The sequence below is a fragment of the Pholcus phalangioides genome, unplaced genomic scaffold (assembly GCF_987345545.1).
Source record: "Pholcus phalangioides strain wild (caught in Gottingen) unplaced genomic scaffold, Ppha-v1.0 ptg000007l_1, whole genome shotgun sequence".
Lineage (NCBI taxonomy): Eukaryota > Metazoa > Arthropoda > Arachnida > Araneae > Pholcidae > Pholcus > Pholcus phalangioides.
Genome location: NW_028301600.1, coordinates 46,437,098 through 46,456,562, shown reverse-complemented (window position 1 = coordinate 46,456,562; position 19,465 = coordinate 46,437,098). Strand labels below are relative to the sequence as shown.

General features: G+C 37.4%; 1 protein-coding gene across 3 annotated transcripts in view; it reads left to right on the top strand.

The window, feature by feature from the left end:
* The window catches only part of LOC149085378 (uncharacterized), a 47,678-nt gene that overhangs the window by 17,447 nt on the left and 10,766 nt on the right, over nucleotides 1-19,465 (top strand). For all 3 annotated transcript variants that reach the window (XM_089233368.1, XM_089233367.1, XM_089233365.1), the window contains one exon: nucleotides 13,679-14,924. In XM_089233368.1, the coding sequence (XP_089089494.1) occupies nucleotides 13,679-14,883 (1,205 nt within the window). In that variant the 3' untranslated portion in view covers nucleotides 14,884-14,924. The remainder of the gene's footprint in view (nucleotides 1-13,678; nucleotides 14,925-19,465) is intronic.

Sequence of the window (19,465 nt, the reverse complement as noted above, 5' to 3'; positions counted from 1 at the left end):
AGAACTCATATGACCAAAAAGCAGTATATAAAAGCAGTTTGCCGCAGAGCGAAATTGCTGTTAATGGACAATGCCCCAACTTATCCCTCTTGTGAACTCAGAAGTGATGATGGAAAAATAGCATGTCTCTTTCTCCCAGCTAGTACAACTCCACTTATCCAGCCTATGGACCAGGGCATAATTTAAAATATGAAGCGACGTCACAGAATAGCTTTTATCGAAGGCTTGCTTTCATATGATGATGAATGATATGACTGTCAAAGAATTTTGGAAGAGATACAACGCAAAGGAAGCTATTTTCAATGCCGCCTGGCCTTATACTGACGTTAATGTTGATCGTTTTGTGTAAAATTAAATGCAATATGTATGTATTAATAACTTTTAAAGGATTTCATTTTCGTCTCAATGCCGCAGTGAAATCACGTTACTGTACATATGTATTAAGAGATTTCTGTTATCCCTGTTCGATTATCTGTCACAGCCGTGGTTCAGACGGTGATGGTTAACCGAAGTTTTACTATACAACATTCAAATATCAATTATAATTAAATAGTATTTTAAATGCTCAAAATTGACTTTGGACGTTAGCAAGCATTTTTTAGCAAATGTTTATTTGTAGAATACAAGTTGATACATACAAGTATGATGACCCTTTATGATCTGGTGTATATTTAAATGTACATGACAAATTGCATAGTCGAAAAACTTGCATCAATTTCTTTGGTATTATAGAAAGTACACCTTTTAGAGTTCGAAAATACGGCTATATAAGTACAATTCTTTTTTATCTAGAAAGTGTTTATTCCTTATAGGTGTCATTTTTTGAGAGCTGCTTTACGTCTTTAGAAATTTTTAAAATCGCACCAGATTGACGGGGAATTGGAAATAAAATTCAAGAAAACAAATATTCAATTTTACTAAGCAAGATTTTATCTGTTTTTAGATGACAGTAAAATAAAGGAAAACTATATTTTATCCTTAATTGGTCATTGTAACTAATTAACAAAGCCACTATAATCAAATTGTGGTGTTGATGTATTATTCCAATTAAAAATGACTAATAGAGCAACCATTTACATCCGTATTTGAAAAAAAAAATGCAAATACGTTTTCATGGGGTGAACCATAGTGGATTAAGTTTCATCTTGGAAAAGGGCGGCAGATGCGGTAATATTATTTGAATAATTATTTATTTCCTCTTTTTTTTTTTTTGCCGACTGCGGTGCTTTCGCCTATGGCTAAGAGATAGGGTGCTAAAGTAGAAATGTTCGAGTCGTGAATTGGGGAATGATGAAGCCATTATTTCTATCAAAAATGAGAGTGATGGACGAGTCCTATGAATATATCGTAAAATATTCTCTCTTTTTTTTTCTTTGAGTGGTGATTCTTCTCCGCCCTTTTTCACATTATCATTGAGATTAATGTGTAATTGTGAATTTGACATGGACCCGGTGGAAAGATCCATGCATGTTGAATCACCTACGAGATTATAATTATCTGCGAGAAATTATATCAATTAAAAAAAAAAGGCGGGTATTCTCGTTTTTTTTTTCTCTCAATTTTCTGTTGGTCATTATTCATATTCTTCATTATCTATTTCGTCCTAGTTTCTTTCAAACATCAGTTGAAACATTCATTCTACGGTTCTCTTTATGTATAATGAATTCTTAGCTGTTAACTAGAGCTGATATTGCGTACATTCGAGAAATTTAGAACTCTGAAAAAAGATTGTACGACCGGCTGACAAATGTATAACAGTCTTTGCTTTACGCATGCATTATTTAAGAGTTTTCAAAAGCTTTATATATTCTCAGTGGCAATATTTTTCATTTAATTTTTCGAATTGGCGCATTGCAAATCAAATAAAAGCTTTTTGTATTATTTTGCCAACCATCTGAATCATCAGAGAGTATCTTATATTCATTAGGACTCTAGTCAAATCTAAACAGAATTTAGCCATCAGCCAAATTTTTTGGATTGTCAAACATAAGTTTTTCAAGAAAAACGGTCCAAAATTAATGGTTTTTTCCTAGACTTGGTGACCTTTTCTATGTGGGTAGACACGCTGATATAATTTTCAAAAATTTTGTATTGTATTTTGTATTATTAAATTGGTGTCTAAAAAGACGCCAATTTAATAATCGCATAATATTTCAGATGCCCATTCCAATTTTTTAGTCACCGTGGTGAGCTGGCGCCTGGGATTTGTCAAGCCCTTATGAAGAAAACCTTATGTTTTCATATGCATTATCACAGTATGAGACGCCTCACAGTTACAAGTTATTCTAGTTTATTTTCTTCGCTTATACCGCGTATATAAATTCGATTTACATGTCTGGAATTGTTACAAGGAGATATAATTTTCTATTCCTCCTTTCTTCTTTTCTTGAGCTTATCATTACCACAAAAGAAATTCATTATCTCGTTGTTATAAGAATTCAATTTATCTGTCTCACACTATCTTATCTGTATTACTATACGAGTGGTGCATAAAAATGAAATTTTGTGTACCGAATAAGTGATTCTTAAAAGTGATAATGCAAGCATTGTTTTTGTGTGTGTGTGAAACTTTGTTTTGAAAACAAACTCGACTTCTTTCTTTTTCTTAATTGGTTGGTTTAGTCGCACAGACTTCAAGTAGGTTCATCATGTACTTATTATTTATTTCACGGTCACTTTGATATGGCGCATTTCTTTATTCTATTCATTAATGTCCTTCTGGTCGCTCACACATCTTCGAGAGTGATGTTCCAAAACGATTAAGAGGCGCTATTGGAGCGTGGAGCGTTCCCATTATTCGTATGGCCTGCGGGTACGAAAAGCTGCAATCATTTTGACAGTCACCGAGTTCACTGTCACGCAGTTGACGTCAAGAGCTTCCGGCAACACAAGTCATAATGCTATTTGGCTTTTCCGTGGCGTTCAATCATATTGTATAAATTTTAAAAAGCCGTCTTTTCGACTTACTTACGCATAAATAGAAGACTAGCGTAAATTATTCTTTCCACGGTTCTTGCTTCGACTGCAAGTCAATCATAACTTTCGTTGCTCATCCTGTATTACTCACCGTATCGTAATGGTGTTGCACTCACCGAAAGTGTCGTTAAATAATCTTTCTATTGTTTGAGAAAAAGAAAAAAACGGTGTGTTAAGAAAGCGTGAATATATATCACGTGACTTGGTTTAATTTATGTGACTCTAATTTGTGAAGCTGTATTTTTAAGTTTCTACCCTTAAATTTTGCTAATGATGACGTTTACGCAGATTTGTCAATTTTTAAAATTCGTTTATAAATTAAAACGCACTTAAAAAAATTTCCTACTTTGATTTTATTGGCTTCGTTGGAAGATTTATTTCGCCATGAGCTAGCTCAACGTAGAATGAGCTCAATATTCTGCACCCATTTTTAAAATTACTCTCTGGGTGGAAGTAAACAGAACCGCAACTAGAAACGAAAATTTACTCTGTCGCCCGGGCCCAGTAACCATTTCTGTGCACTTCCCCGTAGTTTTTAATGGAGAAGGAGTAAATTCAGTGTCCCTCCTGCTCCAGCGCCCGGGACAACGGACCCTCCCCTGCCCTCGCTTAGTTGTGGCTCTGGAAGTACATACGGTTTTAATCATGAATGAAGCAAGAAAAATTAAAAATTCATCAAATATCCTCGCTTCGACAAGGGGACAAAATATCGATTGACGAAGGACAACTCCAGGTTGTGGTGTCGCTGGGAATTTTTTTTCTAGTATGGTTGTTAATAAATGGAATAACTTCCCTCAGGTGTCGTGAATTTTACCATAATTGTCACGTTTAAAAAGAAATAAGATATCCACATTGGGATAAATCGAGAGGCTATCCATACTTAGATGAAGACAACCATAATTTCTTTAGGGTAATGTATTGTATATTTATCGTAGTTTTTAGTTTTTTCATGAAAATTGCTTTTTTGGGTTGCTGAAATGTTAATTCATTTGAATCCATAATTTTTACGGGCATTTTTTTGTCAGCCATCTCGTTGGGCAGTTTGCCTATTGTGGTATTTGTATTAATGAAAAATTTACAGATCTGCATTTTACATACAACGACTGGTAAGATTTCAAGTACAGGCATAACCACAGTAATGTCAAACCGCGGTTTTCAATTCCTGGCCGCAGTGCATAATTTCATTAGACAAATTGAAAAAAAAATCCTTCTCTTCAAGAAATAAAACTTTCGCGAACGCAAAAATATTTTACAAAGGCATAATGTACGGCAGCATACACAGATCATGAAAATAATTTAAAACACGAGAACTCCCAACCGATCAGTTTCCGCTTGACCTATCTTGAATCCATGATTCATTCTTCGGATTATACTGAAATAAATTTCTTTGCGCAAACTCCTGTGATCAAACGTGTGCAAAACTTGAAATGCCGGAAAATCCCTTCAGACCTAAAAATATTGCCTTATTACATTCCATCAAATCTTATGAAGGGCGTTTTATGTTAGAATCCTATGTTGTGTGTATACTGTCTGCTATTTATATTCATGTATGTATTAGAAGTAGTACCGGGGTCGAATCAATTTTTCTTTATTATTATTTGCCGTTATCATAGTTCTACGTTGGAAAGTGATGGAAAAAAATCTCATTTCCAATTCGTATGGCCTGTTTTCTTTACTATCAGAGTTGACACTATGCTAAAATTTTATGGTTTCTGTCTAATATCAGATGTTTCCATCTACATTCCGGCTTGAAAATATCAATCTCCATAAAAATAAAATCTAAGCAATAGAAAAAAGATCATGTTCTTGCAAAATGTAGTGAAGCAAAATAGTCACCCGTTACGGATGTGTAAGACAATAATGAGATACTGCTCACGGTCGACGTTCTTACTGTGGGAATACATAAATGGAATATTTTTATTTATCTCTTTTTACCCTACCTTCGTTTACACATCACGAAAACTGAAAATTTCCATATCACGCTCGATGCCATTCGGCAAAACACATATTGAAAATAATTTTTTACTTGCACACAAAAATGGCGTATAATTCATATATTTTGCATGCATTTTACATGTAATGTGTATCATTTGATAACGTCTTAGGCTATGAGGCCATTCATCCAACCGTATATATACTTTAAATCAGAGATTCCCAAACTTTTTACTTTCGTGGCGGCCTTGGAAATTATAAATATCTCGCGGAACCCCTATTCGTTCTCGAAGCACTTCGGTAGCACCCTAAATATCCGTGACACGCTGATTGAGAATCACAGCCTTTTACTACGTTCGATATAATTTTATCCCTAAAACATACACCTCAGCATCGTTTGGGAATTGCTGCTTTGAATTATGAAGATTTCAGATGCCTGAATATTAATAGTTTTCAAAAAGTGATCCAAAAATCGCAGTGGATATAATCGGATAATCAATGAATATTAATAAACCACACAATCGGGCTTAATTTCAAACTCTATAACAGGCAAGAATAACTTGATGAAAATTGCCTGTTACAGATGTTTTCAAACCATCCCTGTCTTCGTATGTGATGGTTTGCTGATTGATTTGTTATACAATAGCTTCGCGGAATTGAACATGCTTCTGCAGGGCACCACTTGCACCTAAAGTTGAGCCAATTTGTTACTAAAGAGATTCTTCGGTAAGTGTGGTCATAGTTTGCTTAGAAAGAGCTGTGACGGCTCTTTTGTCCCAAAACTGTTTTGCATTTCAGATCTTGAACACTCCTACGCTGTATATACTTAAAGATCACTGACCCTCTCCTGTTATGACATCGGAGGTAGTAGTGATCTTTTATTGTATGTTTGTGTCGCTAACTCACTTTGATGTCTTTTTCTCTTACTGGAAACTCGAGGTGAGTAATCGAAGGAAAACTGGTAAAACAGGAAACTTGGGGCTAAATGTTGGGAGGCGACCACTTTATCTTTCTTATTTCATTCTCTTAGCATTTCAGAATACTGCTCTGTGTTAGTTTTTTTGTAGATTAGTGCTGTGTTCTCAAAGTAAGTGGTGAAAAAAATGTCGTATTTGATGGTCCTTCATTCCTATGCAAAAATTATGTAGTTGCTTTCTCTTCTCTCTTTTCACTTTCTTTTTTTTCTCTCTGACATTTTCACTGCCGTGGTTTTCAAAAATCCCACGTTTTCTGCAAGTCTGTATGCCTATTTTGGAATCTCTCATTTGTTTAACAAACGAAAATATGTTTTTTCCCGTTTTTGCGTATTCAATACTGATGAGGTCTAGCAGGAATATATTATTAAGCAAATTGTCTAGTAAGTGAAACAGAGGTGCCGAGATGAAGGAAACATTTGGGAGTGCCGGAGGAGGGTGAGGCTGAAAGGTGCCAGTCGCCCCGTATAAACGGGTCTTAAGCGCGTAAGCGTGGGAGGGGGGAGCTCAAATAGCCTCAGCCCCATGGTTCCGGTGCCCATGCAATGAAACCAAGTTAGGCGGTCTCTATTCAGCTGCCAGCTTCCCTTCACTCAGTTTTTCTCGGAACGAACAATAATCTCTAAAGACCAGGATGTGACAAATCCCAAGCGCCAGGTCACCATGGAAACTAAAAAATCGGCGTTGGTATCTGAAATTTTCTATGTAATTATCAAATTAAATGTGAGAATATAACACGAAATTTTTGTCAGCATGAATATCGGAATTGAAAAGGAAACAGCTAGTCCCGGAAAAGTAGGAAAAAATTATTGTCTCCTAAAAAATTTGGCTGGCGCTTAATTTTTTTTTATTTGTCAAGTCCTACTATAGAAAAAATATTAAATTCACCTCCATTGAACTCTACCTTTGCAGCCGATCGACGACCAGCCTGTCCGTAGCCACATTTTCCCAAAAAGGGACCAGAAAAAAATGCTTGTTTGGATTACATGTAAGAAATATTTTTCTTGTTTTTCATGATCCAAAATTCCCACCACCGATCGGACAGCTAAAGAAGTACGCGATTTTGGCTATGATGGAAATTAGTAATTATAAAAATTTATGTTGTTGGAAAAGGCCCTATACAGAATGATTCAGAAAAGATGAGAAAAACTTTAAGAGGTGATAGTACACACCAATACAAACAATTGTCATCAAAAATGCATGGTCTAACATGAAACGGCCGCTCCGCAAACGTTAAAACGGCATTCCTGATGAAATTTATCTGGAGAAAAAAGAACATCATTCATGCAAATGTAACCTGGGGAACAAGAAGCCGTATGCAAATCTGCATGACAGTGAATAAAAGGCGCGGACTCAGTATTACTAAAGTGCGCCATTATCCCATACATTACAACTGTTGGAACTCCGTTACACGCTGGAGTAACTTCACAGGGCTAGCGTCCGCGCCTTTTATTCACTGTGACGCAGATTTGCATACGGTTTCTTCTTCCTCCCCAGGTTACATTTGCATGCATGGTGTTCTTTTTCTCCCGATAAATTTCAACAGGAATGTCATTTTAATGTTTGCAGAGCGGCCGTTTCGAAACGCGCTAGCGCGTTTGCGTTTCATGTTAGACTATGCATTCTTTGATGACAATTGTTTGCATTGGTGTGTACTATCACTTCTTAAAGTTTTCCCCATCTTTTCTGAATCTCCCTGTAGGCTTGGTAAAAGCCTGAAATACGCGCGCGCGTGTGTGTGCGTGTATATATAAACTGAAGAGCCAAAAAAACTGGTACAGGCATGCGTATGCAAATAAAGAGATATGGAACCAATCAGAGTACGGCGCTGCGGTCGGCAACGCCTATATAACACAACAAGTGTCAGGCATAGTTGTTAGATCGGTTACTGCTGCTACAATGGCAGGTTATCGAGATTTAAGTGAGTTTGAACGTGGTGTTATAGTCGGCGCACGAGAGATGGGACATAGCATCTCCGAGGTAGCGATGAAATTTGGATTTTCACGTACGACCATTTCACGAGTGTACCGTGAATATCGGGAATCCGGTAAAAAATTAAATCTACGACATCGCTGCGGCCGGAAAAAGATCATGCAAGAACGGGACCAACGACAACTGAGAATCATTAAACGTGACAGACGTGCAACCCTTCCGCAAATTGCTGCAGATTTCAATGCTGGGCCATCAACAAGTGTCAGCGTGCGAACCATTCAACGAAACATCATCGATATGGGCTTTCGGAGCCGAAGGCCCACTCGTGTACCCTTGATGACTGCACGACACAAAGCTTTACGCCTCGCCTGGGCCCGACAACACCGACATTGGACTGTTGAGGACTGGAAACACGTTGCCTGGTCTGACGAGTCTCGGTTCCAATTGTTTCGAGCTGATGGACGTGTACGGGTATGGAGACAACCTCATGAATCCATGGAGCCTACATGTCAACAGGGGACTGTTCAAGCTGGTGGAGGCTCTGTGATGGTATGGGGCGTGTACAATTGGCGTGATATGGGACCCCTGATACGTCTAGATACGACTCTGACTGTTGACAGGTACGTAAGCATCCTGTCTGATCACCTGCACCCATTCATATCCATTGTGCATTCCGACGGACTTGGACAATTTCAGCAGGACAATGCGACACCCCACACGTCCAGAATTGCTACAAAGTGGCTCCAGGAACACTCTTCTGACTTTAGACACTTCCGCTGGCCACCAAAATCCCCAGACATGAACATTATTGAACATATCTGGGATGTCTTGCAACGTGCTGTTCAGAAGAGATCTCCACCCCCTCTTACTCCTACGGATTTATGGACACCCCTGCAGGATTCATGGTGTCAATTACCTCCAGCACTACTTCAGACATTAGTCGAGTCCATGCCACGTCGTGTTGCGGCACTTCTGCGTGCTCGCGGGGGCCCTACACGATATTAGGCAGGTGTACCAGTTTTTTTGGCTCTTCAGTGTGTATATATATATATATATATATATATATATAAACGTTTTCTCTCTCATTTCAGTCATTTACCAAGTTGAAACCTGTTTTTAATGAATAAATCAATCATTATAAACTCATTAGTTCTTGAACTTATCAGTTCCTTATTAATTAATAATTATTCAATAATTACGACTAATTAATAATAAACAAATTAATTAATTAACTGCCATGAACTTATTCGTTTCTGACTCTAATTGAACAATTGTTAAAATTATTTACTCCTGATGCTGATTATGAAATTATTAATTACCTAATTAATCTACTCTGACCATCAATAATCATCATGACCATTGGTCAATTGGTTCATAGAAAACCGGTTTTAACTATTCAAATTAATTAATTTTCTTGGAACAGTATGAAGTTTCAATTAATTAATTAATGATAATTAGTCATTTCATTAGTATCAGGAAGTATTGAGTTCTAGATAGTTGATTAATTCAATAGCGTTAATAATTAAGTTATTATAGTTGTTATATAATTTAATTATAATTAATTAATTAATGAGAGACAGGAATTTATCCATTAAAAACATACTTTTACAAGTGTATTTCACACAGGCTTTTACCAACTCACCTTTTGGTAAAAAACCTAGATTTTTACCAGTCAGTCTTTGAGCTTTTACTGTAACATATACAAGAGAATATGTTGTTGGTGATGACACCAACAACGATAGTGTTTTCATTTTATAAAAGTTCAACAATCAATCAATGTTGTAAAGACAGTAATCAATGCCTTGATAAGGTTTTCATGGCCATCATTCGATGAAAATTGTTTGTTCAGGTTCGAAGACCGTCATCCGTTTGAGTTAGTTCTCAACGCTTCCCCAACACTAGTGGTTGGCATCATCAGGAGAATTGATAAAACTGGATCAAAGTCAAGTTTTCCGGAGTCTCATGTTGTATTTACATACATGAGTGGCTTGACATACACTATTATTTTGTGATTGGTCAGTTGATCCTATGTCTGGCAGTGAATTGAAAACAGTTCTTATGCTGGGAGAATGGCCAGGTATATATTGGAACCATAAAAAGATCTGTGGCCACGAGAATAAAAGAGCATGAACGATGCTGCAGAATGGGCCAAACAGAAAAGTCGGCAGTGGCGGAGCATGCGCTTAATGACAATCACAGTGTACAGTTCAGCAAAACACAGGTAATAGCTAATGTTGACCACTTCTTTCCATGAATCTACATAAAGTCTATTGAAATACAACCTCTGACTATAAAGTTTGGTGAATGAAGTCAGAACAGCCGATCTGGCAACACTGGCGAAGCAAAATGCTGCACATGCGTAGTGGCAGGTGTTGACTATCTGCCACCACCGTTGTTCAGTTGAGCGTCGTTTGTGTTCCGTGAAAGACTTGTTTTATAAAGTGCTTGTTTAGTGCGCTGGTTCTTAACTGAGAACAGGAAAATCCACAAGGAATTTCTACCTGAGGGAACAATGATGATTGCTGCAACCATGTGATTTTGACCCGTTTCATGAAACGTCTACGCAGGGTACGACCTCAGTACGCACAACAAAGTTCATGGTTTCTTGTTCACGACAATGCTCGCCCTCAGACAGCCAATATCGTCAAACAGTTCCTGGCAAAAAAGGGGGGTGGTGCAAATTGAACATCCACCATACTCGCCAGATCTCAATCCTCCAGACTTCTTCCTATTCCCATGACTCAAACTCGCTTTGAAAGGAAAGAGATATAACGATATTCCTGACATCCAACGAAACATGACAAGGTTTTTGAACTCCATCCCAAAAGAAGACTTCTTGCAAAGTTTCCAGGCCATGTATAGGAGATCTCAGCGGTGCATAGTAATGGGAGGTGACTATTTCGAAGGACAGTAAGGTAACTTTCGTTAACATTTCATCTACGTTAATGTTACAGGACTTTTCACCAAACTTTATTGTCAGAGGTTGTATACAAGCACAAAAACAGCTATAATAGAAGAGAAGAAACTTTGAAATTGAGCAGATCCCGGACACCAGCTCTCAGAAGAACAAGAACCTTTCCCTTCAAGATCCAGCAACAGAATAACGACAACAGCCAATCAGATAACTCCACATCTCTCGACCAATCAGATTTTCCCAGCATAAGAACTGTTTTCAATTCGCTGCCAGACATGGGATCAACTGACCAATCACAAAACAATAGTGTATGTCAAGCCACTCATGTACGTAAATACAACCTGAGACTCCAGAAAACTTGACTTTGATCCAGTTTTGTCAATTCTCCTGATGATGCCAACCACTAGTGTTGGGGAAACATTGAGAACTAACTCAAACGGACGACAGTCTTCGAACCCGAACAAACAATTTTCATCAATCAATGCCTTAGTAAAATCTTTTTCTGAGCAGTGAGAGTTCCAACTCTTCCTCCATCAATATGTTGGGAAGCCTTTGCTCACAAGTAAAAAATGAAATCATTAAACAAAAAATTGGAGTAGACTAAGTACTGTGATACAGAATACGTCTTTACTGCACCAAAGCCTTGTTACTGTACAAAATTGCAGGGGGGGCACCAGGGGCTCATCCCCCACCAAAATGCTAGGAAATGACTGATTTTTATGAATAACATGGTTAATTATTTTATTCTGTCACTTCAGCCCCCCCCCACCCGAAATACTAGTAGTCCCCCCCCCCTCCAAAATAAATTTTTTGGCTATAGCCCTGCAACATGGCCCTAATGCATTTAGATTAATGGAGTACCCAGGGCTCCCACTTGTCATACTTTTCCTACTTTCTAGGTTTTGTCCTACTTTCCTCCCCCAAAGCAGAATGTTTTGCGTTGTTCTGCAACGATCCCTCAGCTGACTTAAAATGTTCTGCTGTAAAAATTCACATCTACATAATAGCGCTTTTCTACACTTTTCTTAAAACTCTTCCAGATTGTTCTGCAACAGCACTGGTTGTTCTGCGACGTACGTCGCACATTTCAGCATATAATGCTTTGGGGCTTTCCTCTACCCTTTTACCATATCCTATCAACAAAATCTGTGTTTAATTGAGGAGGAAATCATTGATATATTGCCAAATAATACAGATGTAGTATATTGCAATTAATGATTCTGCTAAAGCAGAAATTGTATAATTTTTCAGGTTATTTCGGGGAGTTATGTAAACCATTTGGTTTATTAATTTTTCTTTTGCTTAGTTTCAGGGTTCAACAAGTAGAGTAGTCATTAAAAACTGTCTGGATGGGAAAAATAATTTTGTATTTACTACTTCATGGTCTTGGACAGTAACTAACATTCATCATTCAAAATTATGATGCACATTTTGTGTATAGATGAAACAACAGTTTGCATAGCAAAGTATAATTCTGCATTTTACAATGAAAATAGTCCAGCTTCATCATGCTGGAGCTACATGCATTCAACCTTTAAAATATATTACATTAGCTTTAAAACGTCTTGTATATTAAAAATTCTAAAAATCCACAACTAATAGAATGATCAGGTGCTGCAAAAATTTCTTCTTTTTCCTGTGGCAATACTTGTAATAACCGAGGCCCGAATGTTGTTGCGCTAAAAAATCTTGCAAAATTACCTTAAAAAATGCCTTAAAAATTACAAAATAACAAAAGAAAGTTTTTTAAAAACAGGTTATGTTGTTAGATAAGTGGAAAGGAAGAGGTTTTGAAAGCGTCAAAATAATATGTAATTTTTTTTTCAACATTAAGATTTCATAAAAAATAACAATTTTTCTAATAACTGGGTTATATTTCATGAATCGGTTAGAAACACTGGTGTTATGACCCCCACAAGGGTGGGACTGACAGGACTCCAGCCTGTTAACCTGAGATGATTCTCTTATCATTTTTTTTCACGCTATAAATTCACTATTGAGAGGCCCGTGAAAAATCTCACTGGGAGCCCACTAAAGATCCCAGTCTGGAGAAGGGCCCTGTTGCTAGATGTGAGGGGGCCATGGCTGGCATACATAGAGGGTGGGGTTTTTTTTGCAGTAAAAAATTAACCCGGCCCTGCGAAAATCCTGTGTATGTCTATGGTCAGGAAGCCACAAAGCATCTTTTTTTATTAAATTTTCCAAGAAATTCGAGCGTATTTTTTCATAAGCGCTCAATGCAAGCAATATTCATTTTTTCAATCCTTTCCATTGTCAAAAATTTAAGAAGTCAAAAAATATCTTGAAAATGCCCCAAAACCAAAAAGTGCAAATGTCATTAACATCTGGGCACTGGTAATATCAGTAACATTTCTTTTCAAACAGTATTCTTTGAGATAGCTTATCTGTGCTGTTCCAAGAAAAAATTTCAATATTTGAATGAAAAATTTATACCTATACATTAAATATAAAATTGTTGTAAAAAACAAAAACAATGTGTAATCATCCCCATTACATCTGTCTCGCCCCCCCCCCCATCCGAATTCATGCCTGGCAATGAGTGTGCTTACTTGAGTTAAAGGTTCAGTTGCTGTGCAAAGGTTGCCAAGGATATTAAGGGATCTATAACTATGTGTGGGCATAATTAGGAAATATAGTAGAAACTTCTTGTTAATAAATGTTATATATGAAATCATTGGATTTTTGCTTTCATAGGCCTATCTCTGTTTAAAATGCTGAACTTTTTCTTTAAAAAATAAAGTATTTCATATTGTACGTAATTAGTTTAAAAAAAATTTAAAGCAGTTTTATTTTTTCTAATTTCTGTATGGGTGATGTAGTGTAAAAAGTTGAATTTTTTTGCATTTCAAATCATCTGTAATATTTTGAAAATATTCTTCATTCCACCCTGTAAACTGATGTTTCATTCCTGTGTGTTTTGATATTTTAGCAAACAGAAGAAGTGCTGTTGAACGACTGGAAGAAACCAAAGCTAATTACGTGAAAACTGAAAGTGTTTTGGATTGTAAACAAGAGTTTGAACATAGTTCAACCTTACATGTCAGCACTGGACCTCAGATTGATGTTTTGCTGAGAGGTCCAATAAAAAGCATTTATAGTAGCCAAAACTCTATACAATATGTTCATAACATAAATCAGCATGAAAATTATAACAATGACTCAGTATACATGAAAAGATCATCAATTCGATCATGTAATATTTTTGAGGCAAAGCCCAAATCAAGTAAGCAAGAAACAGATGCATGTAAAAAACTGTTTTCACGAGACTATGAATATTGTCATGTCAGGCATCCTGAGGGTGAGAAACGATTAAAAACCACTGCTGTCATTCCAAAGATAAATGATAGTATACCAGTGTTAAAGCCACTTTCTAAAGTCAGTGATTGTTCTGAAGTTGATTTCGTACAGCGTAACAAAATTAGCTATACCTCTCATGCTTTGGAGTTGCCCAGTGTTGGCCCTGAAAAAAGTTCTAGTTTGATAGATATTGAATACCTTTCAAACCACGAAGATTCTGAAGGGGAAGAACCATCAACTGATGACACAAGGGATTCCTTATCAGCTGCTGATGTTATGGAATTCGAAGAAAAATGTCATGGCTCAAGAACATCAGATTATGTTAGTCGTAGCTCATCTTTCAAATGCTCATTTCCGTCTGATCGAGTTCGCAATTTGGTTAACCGATTTGAAACACAACTCAACAAAAATAAGGAGCCAGTAAATTCAGATGCAATTGTTGAAACAAAAAGAAAATCAGTTAGTCGTTCAAAATCAGATGTCAGTCATCGCTTTCCAAGAAGTCTTGGTATTGTTTCAGAAAAGAAAAGCTCCACTGATGCAGAACTTGAAAGGTTTTTCAATACTATGGGACTTGAATCATCCTCATGGAGTAAAGTTGCATCACCTCCAACTAGCCCAGCTCACTTTTTTGACAGCATCAGCTCACTCAACAGTGATGACCGTCTTTCCAGTATGTGTAGTGATGATTCTGTTGAAGAACCAGCAAAAGAGGGCCTTACAAATCTTGATCTTCAGCGACATGCACGCACAGAAACATCTATTGTTGAAAAGAATGCCAGAGTGGTGAAATGGCTATATAAATGTCACAACGCTTGGAGAGAGTCAGCGGCATAGTCATACAAGTGGCAAACATTTACTTGCCTTACAGTTATTATGTGAGTTTTTGTTTTTCTTTTAATGATTTACCTTTTTATATGAAAGATATATCAATTATTATGTGCAATTAGAAAATCAACTGTTTGTTTTACCAATGTGCATATTTATGCATGAATAACCTCTTCATTTATAGGAGTGGCATTTCAAAAGTAAGGGCTGTTTGGCTATAAAAAATTTGAATATGTTAATGTTATATTTTCTCCAGTAGATTTATATTGTTGTTGAAATTTTGATACAAAAGTTTGAGTGTAAAAATAAATAGTCTCATTAGTCTTCTCAATCTGATTTTGCACTGGTAGAAGACAATATCCATGTAACACGCCAAAAACTGAAAGGTGTGTTTTTTGTTGACTCATGCTTTGTTGGACAATGCTGATATTGTAAGCCCACTGTGAAAACGTATTTAAAATTACTACATACAATCAGAAACGTTGTTGAAATGGTATAAAAAATTATGCATGCACGATGTAAAAAAAACTTGCTCAAATTCTTTTTAGTTAGTGTGCATAATTTAGCCTTGGGTCTGTTTAAACCAGTGTTTCCCAAAATGGGGATATCGCCCTTCAACTAAACTAGTACATCACTAGGATACATATGCAACATTGGATCCTATTCTTTGAAGATCGAGCTCACAAGTATTTTTTATTGAAGAGGGTAAACACTGAAACAAATAAGTTTTGAAAACTTTGATCTAATCCAAGGATTCTTAACCTATGGGTTGCCAAGGCTTCCAAAATGAGTCATATATCACTTGTTCTGCCACTGATTTTATTAATTTCGAAGACCAAACATTTTGTTAATAAGGAATATCTAATATGAATTTTAAATTCAAAATAGACCCATGGGTCATGAAGTTGATCATGTTCTTGATTTTGGGTCATGGCTAAAAAAAGGTTAAGAACCTGTGGTGTAATCTGATGGCTTTATTTGCTGTGCATTAACATCAGTTGTGCGTTCTAAGTCTTAGTTTCAAATGTTCATTGAGGAATTGATTATTTTAGTGGGTGAGTACATGTGCCAAGAGATTCATGCACAAACTTCTTGGTTTTTACACTTTCTGAGGACGTTTTGCAGTCATCTTTGCACCAAGGTTGTAATTTTAACTGGTCAAAATTTGTTTTGACCAGACCATTGGCTAAAAGGAGTTTTAACTGACCAAAAGGGGTTAAACTGGTTGAAACTATTGAAATACATTGAAATCATCTTGAACTGATATAGTAATATTTTTAACTGTTTTCTTTCATATTAAATTTAAAATTAAGATTGGTTTTTACTTTTAACCTTTTTCAACTATTATTGGTTATAAAAGTTAACCTTTTAACTATTACTTTCGTTTTATTTGTTTAAAAATATATATTCCATTTATATACACTGCTGGCCACCGTAAATGCAACACCCTGAAGGAAGCATGCAAATAATATGAAATTTACAACATGCATTAGCGGAGGTGAGATATGCAAATGATTAGAATTTCAGCGCAGATGCACATCACGCGCGCCTATGGCGCCACTTCAAAGCGCTATTTAAGGCTTGGAGATTTCGACGATTTGAAGTACGGCAATTGTGTTTTTCTTGTGGTTTTTCAAAAAAACGATCAATTATGCCTCGTAGAAAACAGCGATCATCTTTTGATCAAGTATCCGAGTTCGACAGAGGAAGGATAGTGGCCTACCGAGATTGTGGATTATCTTTCAGGGAAATCGGTAGTCGTGTTGGACGAAACCAAACAACTGTAATGCGGATATATGATCGTTGGATGCAGGAGGGTACGACGGACAGACGTACCGGATCGCATCCACCTCAGTGCACCACTTCACGTGATGACAGGCGTATTGTGCGTATGGCAGTGACGGATCGCTCAGCCACATCACGAACCATAGCACAGCACATTCAGTCTGTACCGCATCATCCAGTGTCTGCGCGTACCTTTCGACGCCATTTACAGCAGAGTGGTCTGTCCGCAAGACGTCCATTGCTTCGTCTACCCTTGACGCAGAACCACAGACGTCCCCGCCGCCAATGGTGCGATGAAAGAAGGATGTGGACGGCACAATGGAATGAAATTGTCTTTATTGACGAGTCACGCTTCTGTCTGCAACACCACGATGGTCGGATTCGAGTCTGGAGACACCGTGGAGAGAGGATGCTGAACAGTTGCGTTATGCACCGCCACACTGGTCCTGCACCGGGTATTATGGTATGGGGCGGTATTGGATATCACTCTCGCACTCCTCTAGTACGCATTGCCGGTACTTTAAAAAGCCAGCGCTACATCTCCGAGGTGTTGGAGCCAGTTGTCCTTCCTTACCTTCAGGGCTTGCCCACAGCCATATTTCAACAGGTTAATGCGCGACCACACGTGGCACGCATTGTCCAAAGGTTCTTCGTCAATCGCCAGATTGAATTGCTTCCCTGGCCAGCTCGCTCTCCGGATCTTTCGCCGATAGAAAAAATGTGGTGCATGGTTGCTCAACGATTGACCCAGATTACATCCCCAGCTGCCACACCAGATCAACTTTGGCAACGCGTGGAAGCTGCTTGGTCTGCTGTACCCCAAGAACACATCCAAAGTCTCTTTGAATCAATGCCGAGGCGCATGGCAGCGGTGATCTCCAACAATGGCGGCTACTCTGGCTACTGATTTTGGCAGGAACCACACTTCACAGAAGTCTATAAATTTAATCATTTGATGCTTGGTCAACATGTTATCTACAAAATAAATATTGTTGCGATATCTCTTGTCTTTCTTGGTGTTGCAATTTGGGTGGCCAGCAGTGTATATAGATACACTTAATTTTTTTTGTTTTTAATTTTAGTGTTGTTTCTATGTACACGAACAAGTCCAGAAAACATACAGGAAATTTTTTTTTCTTAAACTTTTTGGTCAATATCTCTAAACTGAAGGATCAGAAGGGGAAATAAATGGAGAAAATTTTTTTTAATCGATTCAAATCTGAATTTGGCCAGTAAAAGATTAACAAGCATCAGAATATGTTTTTTAAAAAACAGGGTTGCATTCACTTTGACCAAGTGTGGTTCTAACCATGCAGAAAACCTGTTTCAATCATCCTGGTTCATTATCAGTTTTGACCATTTTAAGTGGGTTATTGACGGCTTCAAAAGTTGTTATAGATGACAACAGCAACCAATTTTCCATTATTAATCTTTTAATCATTAGTTTCACATAAAGCTCCCAAGACTGTAGTGAGAGGGGGACTTGAGGGTCTGGTCCCCCCTCAAAATGTGAGAAAATGACTGAAAAAATGGGAAAAGACAGCCAAATCTATTGTCCAACCACTTTTGTTCCCTGCCCCCAAAATGCAAGTGGTCCCCCTCCGAATGAAATTTCTGGCTATGGGCCTGAGAGCTAGCTCCCGTAGTTTTTTATCACCTTCTCACAGTAGGTAAGGCTGCTTTGACAGCAGGTTCTGCTCAACTACTAGCCTGTTGCAATTCATTTAATTATCACTTGATTACCTTATTACTTATTGATTATTCTAATAAAATTAAAATAATAGGAAAAACATTTATAAAATTATTACTAAATCAGTTTCAAGACCATATTTGACCACTTTTGAATGCCTAAAACCACTTTCATCCAGTTTCCTGGTCAAAATTTCAACCCTTCCTCTGTTATAAATAATAATCTTGAATTTTATTTATAACAGAGGAAGGGTTGAAATTTTGACCAGGAAACTGGAGTTAACTATAAAGTCTTGACTGTCCAAAACCTCAAAGTGAAAATCAATTGAATTTTTTCTTTTGATTTTATACTAACATACTATTAGAGAACCACAAGCAGTCAACTGTAATTCTGAAATCTGCCCATATAAAAGTGCCATTTGATTTTTGTGCTTTAATGGCCATTAATTTGATTTTGTACTGACCATTTTGTTAAGCTGGTGGTTAATGCCATAGCTAGGGGGAATTTGGGAATATGGTCTGTTGAAATGTGGGTTCATGAAGTGAATGTAGGATGTAAAGAACAACTCATGATGAAAACATAACAGGTTATACTATTAACAAAGAGATTAAAGGTTACATGGCTGGAGAATGAATGCTTTGAACACATCTGAACATCAAACTTATATACACAAGCTAATTTGCATATTCAGTCACTTGTGTTGCCTGATCACAACACCTCTCCACCCTAGTTGGTAAATTCACCAATTCCGTAACACAGTGGATGCACAACAGTTCGTTTGGGTCTTAAGCAAATTTCTTATGGAACCTCTTCTTTCAAACAGTCAGTAGAGGAATTGAAGACAACGGTTCTACAATGTCCGGTCTGTGATACGGTAGGAGTTGCTTCGATATCCACTGCTGTGGGGATGGTGGTCGGCTGAAGTGGGTTTTCTGTGGTTCCCAACTTCAAGGCGCAAATGCGAGCCAATCTCCCCTTTAAAAGTCTCGCCACATCGGTCCCGGTCATCAGAAAAGTGTGAAATTTTGTGGAGAACTTCATGAAGTGATGGGAATTTGTTTCAGGGGGAAAAATTAGTTGCACATGTTGCCACCAGAGGGCGTTTTATTAAGAAAT